We start from the raw sequence: 10403 nt of genomic DNA, 5'->3' as shown, positions 1-10403 counted from the left end.
CCTAAGAGAACAGGAGAAAATATCCCATACAACAAAAGAATTATAGAAATTATGGACAGAAAGCCCTTACATGGGAAATGAGTCAGTTCACTTCTGTCTAAGAGAAAATAGCACAGAAGTAAAGAGCTTTTAGGAACAGCTTATGAATTTACGGTTTGCAAAGTAGAAGTGAAGTCTCTGTTACACACATACACTAACTCATTCCCCACACAGGCATACGTACATGTCTCTTGTGGAAAGAAGGAGAATTTGCAGTCTGGAACACATATCAACTTTCTGTTTAAAAGAAAAAAGAAAGGATTTTTCAATAGGCACAAAATCCCACCCCCTCAGCACCCGTCCTTCCCTTGTCTGACACTGACTTCAAGGGAGGAGTTGAGCCAATTATCTGAGTCCTACAGAAGGAAAATCTGCAATTTGTCAGTAGTGAGAGCAAGAGAGAGAGAAAGGCAGGGAGGGAAGAAGAAAGACTTAATTGGCAAATGTAAAGAAAAGCCCCTTTTCACCTGGAAAGAGAACATTTTTAAACAAATCTCAGATCAGAAAAAAAAGAAGTTAGTGGCAGAGTGGTGCCAGGTAAGACTCAAGGAAGCAAAAGTTTATAGACCCCACTGCCATAGGCAACTTCCATGCCCTCTGTGGTTTTTCCCCATGGGTCTGAGGCAGCATAGAGGCAGGGTGGGCCAGACGGATGCATCCGCGACCCTGTACAACTAGGTGTCGCTCCAGAGACCCTTTCCACCCTGTGGAGCCTGCGAAACGCAACTTGCAAGAAAAGCCAGTGGGTGTGGAAGACACTCTGCATCTCCTCTTGAACTGAGGCTGTCAGAAGAGCTCATCTCATAAGAGGGAAAAACTATCACTGGTTCTGAGACCCTTCTTTAGTCCATGTCAGTTGCCTGATCCAGTAATTACTATCCATGGGGGACCATTTCCTGCAATCCTACAGTCCTTCCCAATCCTGCTAAGGTCCCAGAAAATATTGGTGAACAACTAAGCCCAGAGCAGCAACGTGGGATACAGAGAACAACAGCCTTTTACAGCAGCAGCAGCCCCTGATTAAAACCATCAGCTTTATCAGACTACACCAAGACCCAGGACTTCTTCTCCAAAGAAAGAGAGGTAAGAAAGTAGCATGGAATTTGGGATAACAGTCAGAAAACTGGTGTCCCACAGGAGTGATATCTGTGTGCATGAAAATTTGGGGGGTGCTAGCAGTGACTAACAAGTGGCAGGTATGTTATGCATGGTACAGTTTGCTTCTACCTATGTCTTTTTTAGCTGGATGCAGTGATTTATATATGGTGGGAAATAGAAACACAAACAATAGATAAAGACTGTGGAGCAAAAGTGAGGCGCTTCAAAAGTCTATTGATGGATGGGGATGGGGATGGAACATATAGGCAGATGTTATGACATCCTATGATGGGCGGATTGAAAATTAAGGTATAAAAGCTTTAAGCAGGTAAATGCATGCTTTAAGCACCTCACTGCAATTTAGACAAACGTTTTGCAGAGCAAGCAAAAGCAGACGTATTGTCATTCAGTATGAAGTGTACCTGCAAACCAAACCATATTGGTTAGCAGGTAGTAGGAGACACAGGGAGTCAAAAGAAATGGGTTTTAATGCTGATTTCAGACAACTGTTTCAGCACTCTTTGTGTGCCTAAGCCTTCTCCTTTATTAAGTGGAGAAAATGCTCATTGCGTCATTTCTATGACATTTTGAAATCTCTGTGGCATAAAATATTAATGTAAAAATTCTATCATCAATCCAGTGCATAAACCAAAAGGTACCACTGGGACTTACTCTATACTTCAGCATTTAATAAACTGGAAGGAAAAGATGTAGATTAAAGCCAGCTGGAGGTTGTTTGTCTCCTCACTCTCTTCAGATTGATTTTGCTTTATTTAGTACATGAACATGTGGTGTCTTTCTATTTCCTTTCTTCTGTCTTAAATCTTTTTCAATGTACGAGTCCCCTGTGCTCCCCTCACCACCCCAGGTATGAGAGTTGAAATTTCTCTCCATTTCAGAGGAAGGAATAAGAAAGATTGTATTCAACTAGAGAGAAACTGGAGTGAAGGGATAAGAAGAGAGAGCACAAAACACAGAAATAAGCTCCTGGTTCAACAGCATACTTTGAGTCAGATTTGCAGCAGAGGTGATGAGATGAGTAGCCACTCTAGGAATCAAAGTGTTGAAAAGTATCTTTTAACTCCATGTGAAATGAAATGCAGTCAGGAAAGTACAAGAATCTTTTTGACTGAATACCTTGACAGACAGAATGAAGGCAGCACTAGGTAGCTATTTAATACCTTAAACTTTGGATGCCCTCACACCCCTTCTTCCTCCTTAGTGCATGTACATCTTTAGGGCAAAGTGTCCTGAAAAAAACACACTTCTGTGCATAAGGTTTTATTTTTGAAGGAGATGGGAGGCAGTGTGATTTAGTGACCAGAAATGCAAGACTGAAGAAAGGTGGAAAGGAGAAAAAGTTTGCATGATGGGAGTCCTGGAGTCTGTTCATGATCCTCATTTGTATGATCTTGGATGGTCCCAAGCTCCCCTGTGCCTTACTCTCCCCATCTGTGGAACAGTGATGGTGTCAAGTCTTTCTCCTAAGTGTTCACCTTAAAATGTCATTAACTGAAATTTAAGACAGTACAATTTAATTCAAGGTAGAGGATAGAAGTGCCTCATAGAGGCACTACATTAGAAGTACAAAAATAATCATCCAAGAAGGTGCAATGGCACAGTTCATCTCCTTTGCTGTGTGACAGGTATTCCTGTAATTGTTAACAGTTTGCTGCCTACCTGTCAGTCAGTAGTATAATTTGTAGGATTCTGGCTTGTAAAGGTGCTGAACAGGATCAGGTCCCCCACTATGCATGCTCTGCACAAGTAAGATGCTTGCTTAAAAAGCATATCCATGTTCACTTCCAGATGCTCCCAAAGCAAGTTTTATGAAACTAATCTTCAGCAGGTGTGAATCAACATAGCCTACTTGCAGTCATGCAGCTATACCAGTTCAACCCACTTTGAAGAGCTGACACATTTTTAAATACTGAACCTGGGCTGTAGAGAAGTTTCAAGGTTCTCTCACAAAATCTATTTACCTCATTTTCTCTGTCTGCTAAATAAAGCTCAAGGGAGTTAAGGACTATCCCAGCTCTATCATCATTTAGCTGGCCCATGGAAGCAAAACACTACTGAACTGGCTATGGGGGAAAGGACAGCAGTGTACATGGCAGCATTGTTTCAGAGATGAAATTTGGTATCTCTTCACTGATGATGTGTCCTGTTTTATGCAAAACATAGAGTTCAATCCAAAAACCAGGTGTGCTCCTTGCAGTCTATCTTGCTATAGCATTCTCACTTACAGTACCAGGCCCATACTTTTGTGTGGGTATATGTGTGTGTGTGTCCAAAGTTACAATCTGACATTACTGCTGGCCTCTAATATTGTACTGTACTCTCATCTGAATTTAATTTAGCATGTAAGTTTCCCTAAGGAAAACACTGTATTTTCTTCTGTGCTTTATATGGAGCTGAACATGCTGCCAATGTGCAGCAAATGATAACAATAGTAATAAATAATAATGTTTTGCTGTTGCCTTGGGCTATAGTACAGCACTTGTAAGGATGCTGGCTCAGAATTCCAGAGACTTCTTTATTTAGCACTGGCTATATCTTTATTTCTGCTTTGATACTTAGCACATGTTAAACAAAGTAAAAGATTTTAAGTTTTTGACTCAAATAAGCGTCAGCTACATAAAAGCTTGGGAGATAAAGTTTGCTCAAGAGAAAAACAGGAATCCAAATCTGAACGGAGAAACGATCTTCCAGTGTACACAGAGTACTCAAATTGTAGTATTAAATAAATAATACCTAAGTTAAACAAGCAACATAGTGGGAACTTGATTTTTCTTTAATAAGATCCTAGTAACTAAAATAAACTCTGTCCAAAAAGCGTCTTCTTTGCTCAGACAGTTAGCTTTCCACACACTAGGGTAATATTTTTCCTTTCAGGGCACTATGCGCTTGCAGTTGTAATTGAAAAATGGCTGCATAATCCTCATTTCATCTTTTCTTTTCCTATCAAGTTCTCCTATACCTGAGCACTACATCAAAATGCAATTGCCAAGATCTTTAGACTCATTTTTGTTTGTCAGGGATCAGAAATATTGTCTGATAGTTACATAAGATGGCTGTCTTCTTTTCGTCTGCTTATACTTAGCACCCTCAAGAACTGTGATACCTGCTACAGTTGTGTATGTATAAAGACTAAAATGTCCATGAAATGGGCATTTCCACAAAGCTATCTGCTGCCAGTTATGCTGTTGCAAGGCAATGGGATTTGAAATATTGATAGTTTGTTCATAGGGAGTTCCCAACCAAACACTTAGATTAAAATCTGGTTTGCAAAATGTTACTGAAGGTGCAGATCTTTGAATTTATCGTCAGCCAATGCTGTTTTGTGCCTCCAATTCCCTGCATTGGCAATATAGGCTATGGTTATAGACCAATTATTTAATGAGAAGTCTAGCTACCACTGATGTCAACTGTGATTCTTGTATTCTGTCTGATTTCTGGTTGGTATCAGAAAATTAGTATCACAAACACTTCCTATTTAGGCACCCAAAGTAGTCTAGGTCTCAATGGTAACCGCAGTGGATGAAACATACTGGGAAATCTGACCTCTGTCTTTATGCATCTAAAAGAGAACCAAGCTCTACTGTAAAATCTGGTAAAGTCTAAGTGACACAGATGGTGAGAGGGAACCTAGTGCCCAAGTTCAGGCACAGCTGATAAAATTAGCCCTTGATGTTTAATGAAAATAGCAAAATACAATTCAAAAATACAATCTTTTCAGTGTAAATATATTCATTTTGATATGACTTTAAAAACAAACAAACAAACCATGCTCTGGAAGTAAGACTGAAAAAAATGAAATCATTTCCAGTGAAAGGATTTTTTTATGGACCATTGATCTGCTGACCAGGACCAGGTATTCTGCTTTACACAACAAACTGATACAGGGTGCTCTTTGACAAGCTTGTGCTAAGGAGCTGTTCTTTGTCTTCCATCTAGTTTCTGGTCTCTCCTCCAACTGTGCCATTTCCTCTTTCAGGAGCAAGCAATGATGAAGACCATGTCCGGTGGGAACTGCACCCTGAATGTGCCAGCCAAGAATTCATACCGCATGGTAGTCCTGGGAGCCTCCAGAGTAGGCAAAAGCTCCATTGTCTCACGCTTTCTCAATGGCCGGTTTGAGGACCAGTACACTCCCACCATTGAGGATTTTCACCGCAAGGTCTACAACATTCGGGGAGATATGTATCAGCTGGACATCTTGGACACCTCTGGGAATCACCCTTTCCCTGCTATGAGGAGGCTTTCTATCCTGACAGGTGAGAAAATGGAGGAAGGTTTGCAGATGGGGAATGGTGAGTGAAAGACAGTAACAATAGACATTTGCTTGAAAACTGTAGCCTTGAGATTGTTGGGTTTTGGTGATAAGAAGGATTTGGGAGGTAGCTAAAGGGACTGTTGGATGTTGTTGAAACATGCAGCTCTCTTGAGAGTTATTTCATGGCTGGGATGATCCAGATGTTGTAGATAGTTCATTATCCACAAGGGAGTTCACTGAATGAAATTCTGAAATCAGAATTTCCCACCTAGTTTATTTCTCTCCTCTGCTGCCATCTCCTCTTGATCCAGTATTTCTTATTGCAGTCACAGATGAGTGGTTCAATAAAACCTCATAGGAATAAAAAGCAGCAAGGGGCAAAAGAAGCCTGTCATTACAAGACACAAGCAGTGAAAAGCAAGTGTAAACTGCACAGAAAAGGAATTCAAAACAGGAAGTGCTCAACAATTTTTTTTTTCTTTAAAGTTCCAGCCTGATTCCTTTGATTTGAAATTCCAGTGGAAAAAAATCACTCTAAGGTTGTGTCTACTTTTAGCCTTTCTCCTTAGCCTATAGTTAATCAAATGAATTAGGGAGGAAAAAGGGAAAATGGTGGGCTTATTTTAAATGTTCTCACTGCCAAGCAGTTCCTGCTGTGAGGTAATGTATTCTTTAACTATGAAAGTGACAGTGGATATGTATTCAGCCACAGCTCACAAAACCCCTACTTTTCAGACCTGTTCTCTACACTTCTGGCTAGCCAGTGAAACATGAGGTTCATATCAGACCAGACTATAGTCTGTGTTGTATGGGATTCTAGTGCTGATTTTTGAGGTGAGGATGCAAGCTTTTGTCCTTGAAAGCTCTCTTAGCACATTCCACATGAATGCCATTCAAAAGGCAATGATTTGTGTTATTTTATATTTGCAAAATGAATTGTAAGTCAGGAAATGTCAAAAGGAAATGCCAAGAGATCTGTGTCATTTATACATTTCTTTTTTTCCATGGCCTGTTTCTCTTGAACAAATGAAATGGCAGCAGAGCACTGAACACTGGGAAACTTCTCAAGCCTGACTCAGGCATTCAGGACTGACTACATGTAAAGCTTCTGTTCAGGTGTGCTTCTTGTCTTGTATAATCAAAAGGTCAAGGCTGAGTAGCTACTAGTTCTTAGCATCAGAACAGGTTGTGTTTTACAGAGAGATACAGATGAAAGCAAGAAAAAAGAAAAGCAATGCAGCAGAGCTGAGATAGAAACAGAAGACAATATAAATAAATAGGCAACAGCAGCAAGGCCAGTGCAACCTAGAAACACTTACTCAGATATGCTGGAATTAACATCATAGTCATAAGTCATTTCCACAGCACTACAGAAAGGAGCAGGAAGTGGAGTTAGAAGAAAAACTGAAATTAAAGTACCTCAGATGAAGACATTCAAAAGACAAACAGGACCAAAGAGAAAAAATATGGGGGAGGCGACAGCAACAAACTTACTGCTTTTTTAAAGTTAGATCCTCTGACAAAGGCAGCGATGAACAAACATTTATGGTTTCCTTTTTCATTTACAGGAGATGTTTTCATTCTGGTGTTCAGCCTGGACAACAGAGAATCCTTTGATGAGGTCAAGAGACTCCAGAAACAGATCCTTGAGGTAAAATCCTGCCTGAAGAACAAGACCAAGGAATCAGCTGACCTCCCTATGGTGATCTGTGGCAACAAGAACGACCACAGTGAAATCTTCCGCAAGGTGCGTTCAGATGAAGGTGAGAACCTTGTTGCCAGCGATGAAAATTGTGCTTACTTTGAAGTTTCAGCCAAGAAGAACACCAATGTGGATGAGATGTTCTACGTCCTCTTCAGCATGGCCAAGCTACCTCATGAGATGAGCCCTGCCCTCCACAGAAAAATTTCCATTCAGTATGGTGACACGTTCCAACAGAAATCCTTTCGAATGCGCCGGGTCAAGGATATGGATGCCTATGGCATGATCTCTCCCTTTGCTCGCCGGCCAAGTGTTAACAGCGATCTGAAGTATATCAAATCAAAAGTTCTCAGGGAAGGTCAATCAAGGGAGAGGGAGAAATGCACTATCCAGTGAAGGCGGCTAGCCATTCTCTCTGAAGTCGTCATCCACATGTAGTGCCTTAAAGAAAAACAGTCTGCAAAAGCCCAGAATGGGCTTACTGGGTTCAATCAATTGAGAAAGCCCAGTATGGCAAAAGGATAACTCTTCCTAGAGTTCTACTGAATCATGAACATAAACAATATTGTTCTTGTAAATGACTGGGAAAAATCGTATGCCTGATATGTGACTGCATTTCTTTGTCTTTGTAATGTAGTTCCTCTTCGCTGCCCTTTTTGTCTAAAGACCATAGACTTGAGAAGTAAAGACATTTCAACCTCATGCCTACAAAGAAAGTAGGTCAATAATGCACAGAAGGCATTAACAGCTATCCCAGTGGTGTGCAGCTCTTGCTGAAAGAGAGAAGGATGTGTGTCTATGTCTGTGGTGTGTGTGTGTGTGTGTGTGTGTGTGTGTGAGCGCGCGCATGTGTATTTGCATACATGCATGGAGCACTCCCTTAAAAATATGAAACTTATGTTTCTAAGGACAACAATCTTACTGAGGTTTCCTAGATTGGGAGTGGACTCTGTATGCAAACACATGATTCTGACTCACTTCTGAGGTGACCTGCATTCAAAAGATCTTGATTTTATGTTTGCTGGGACAGCTGTAATTTGACATTGACAAGAATGTTGTTTTTTATTATTGATTTTGGTTTGGTTTTTTATTGTCTGGGGGTGGTTTCCTAGCAAAACCAGATGGCTAGTGTGTTTGAAATGAAAAGTGTCTGATTTTTAGAAATAAAAAGTGTGTTCAGCTGTAAATCTAAATAATGTGTACATTGATTGAGAGTGAAATTGTACTGTAAAAAGCCAATACATTTGAATGCTTTGCAAGCCTAGTGTAGTATTCTTTCTCACAGCAGCAATCCCAATTCTGAACACCATAGTACAAATGCCACCCTTTGCCCTGCTGGCCACTGGAAAAATGGTTCCTTCTGTGTGCCTGTGACAACTGGGGCTGACTAGATTCATGTGTTGACTTAGACCATTTCAGAAGCAGGGTTGAGTTTTCCTTTAAAATTAAGAACTGAATGGATGTGGCCTCTTGATCTGGGATCAGCTCCATCATATGTCTTCTGTTAACATTTAGTCATTTTGTTCATGGTTTTACTTGACTTTTGACAAAGCTTACGTTGGTGGAAATGATCGCACTACAGAAGTTCTTCAGAACAGAAGCTTTGTGCTGGCTGTCTATATAAGATTGGACTGGCCAAATAAATCTGGGACCACCACTTTCTTATTCCCTTTCTCAGCTCAGTCTAAGCTTCCTTGTCTTAAGCTCTCTCCCTGTCTGGCTTCTGGCTTTATTGCTTGGTATGCTACGCTCCTGTATGCCCTGAAAGCCAAATATATTCTCTCAGATATGAGCTTGCCACTCTCGCTGACTGAAATGAGAGGTGTGCATGCATAACTATGGGCAGAGCATGGCCCCTGGACTGTACATAACAGTAGAGTATATATGTTATATATACCTCAGAAGAGCATTTGGATATTCTTGTCCCTCCCTCACCATCAAATTCTATTCTTGGCTGCATCTTGGTCAGAGCTGTGACCTAATTCGTTCTGTAATCTGACAGAAAACCAAGAATGATGAATGTTTGTGAAAATTAGCCTCTGGGAATCAAAATCTCATCATCATTTGTCAGCTCCACTCTTCATTGGTACTGTATATTGACTGATAAAATACACTGTTCTTTTATCCCTGGTGCCAGGGCAACACCTTTCTGACCATTTCTCCCTCCCTATCTATAAATATGTACACTGTTTATGATTAAATTTGTCTTATTTATTAGCTGTGTCCTGGTCTGTTTTTACTGTCTCCAAGAATAGTGAAGAAAGTCCTAGCTTTTTTTGTTGTAAGGGGGCAAGTGCGGCTGAGCAAGTGAATTCTGAATTGAGAGCCCTGATGAGACAGTAAATTCTAGAGGAGTATTTTGTGTCTTCCAGACTCTAGAAGCTTGACATTGGCCCTGTTGGGACAGAACTATAACTATATCTATATATTTATATTTATATTTATCAATCTATATCAACAGATATATACACGATATCCTCCCAAGCAGGAGCAGAAAGCTACTCCTCTCATGCTGCATCTGGCACAAGAGGACAACAACCCTTTCCTTCCTGCACAGGGTCAGCATGCTCATCCCTGCTGGGATTTAATGCAGCTGCTGTAGAGACGTCACCATTGCTGTCATCAGTATTTCAGTCTCAGCAGCTGCACTTCTTAGCTGTGTGAGCCTTGGTTTCATAAGGCAGTCTACTATTGAAAGGCATTTACCTGGGCTTTATTTGCAATGAGTTGGAAGATGGAAGACAGGCTAAAATTCAGGCAACCCTGTTCAAACCAAAATGGAACACAGGTGCTGACAGAGGATACAGGCAGATGACAAGGTACTTCCCAGGGCTAGGCATATTACAAGCCCAATGTGGCTAGTAATCGCAGAATAGTCGAGGTTGGAAGGGATCTCTGGAGACCATCTGGTCAACTACCCTGCTCAGGCAGGGTCATCTACAGTAGTTTGTCCACAACCATGACAACTGGATTTCGGATATCTCCAGGACTGAAGGCTCCACAGTCTGTCTGGGCAATCTGTTCCAGTATTCAACAAACATCACAGAGAATAAGTGATATGTTCAGGTAGAATTTCTAGTGTTTCAATTGGTGCCCAGTGCCTCTCATCTTGTCACTGGACAGTCAGCTGGGTATTCTGCTGGACTGCTTTTATTAGGGTTATCTTGTTCATATCTATTACACTTGACTGTCTTTTCCAGCAAACCTCCCTCTTGTGCCTCACCTTCCTGGCCTCAGTAAGCTGTAGAAGGTTTCAAGCTGTCAGGGAAGATACTGAGAACAGAGAAG

The 10403-nt window shown here is 41.0% G+C and overlaps 1 protein-coding gene across 1 annotated transcript; it reads left to right on the top strand.

Annotated features, from left to right (window-relative positions):
- Positions 1 to 469: 469 nt before the first annotated feature.
- Positions 470 to 9329, top strand: RASD2 (RASD family member 2). The gene is made up of 3 exons (XM_062569361.1): positions 470 to 1122; positions 5135 to 5414; positions 6982 to 9329. Exons 2-3 carry the CDS (start codon positions 5144 to 5146, stop codon positions 7509 to 7511), a joined length of 801 nt encoding a protein of 266 aa, XP_062425345.1. The 5' UTR covers positions 470 to 1122; positions 5135 to 5143; the 3' UTR covers positions 7512 to 9329.
- The last annotated feature ends 1074 nt before the right edge of the window (positions 9330 to 10403 follow it).

This window comes from Rhea pennata, chromosome 1, assembly GCF_028389875.1.
Source record: "Rhea pennata isolate bPtePen1 chromosome 1, bPtePen1.pri, whole genome shotgun sequence".
Taxonomy (NCBI): domain Eukaryota; kingdom Metazoa; phylum Chordata; class Aves; order Rheiformes; family Rheidae; genus Rhea; species Rhea pennata.
The sequence above is the reverse complement of the archived record's forward strand: the minus strand, read 5'-3'. Positions and strand labels throughout refer to the sequence as shown.

Excerpts from the sequence above, each read along its gene's own strand:
- RASD2 (XM_062569361.1), top strand. The coding sequence starts at position 5,144 with ATGATGAAGACCATGTCCGGTGGGAACTGCACCCTGAATGTGCCAGCC. Across the intron at positions 5,415-6,981 it reads GAGGCTTTCTATCCTGACAG|GAGATGTTTTCATTCTGGTG; the intron begins GTGAGAAAATGG and ends TTTCATTTACAG.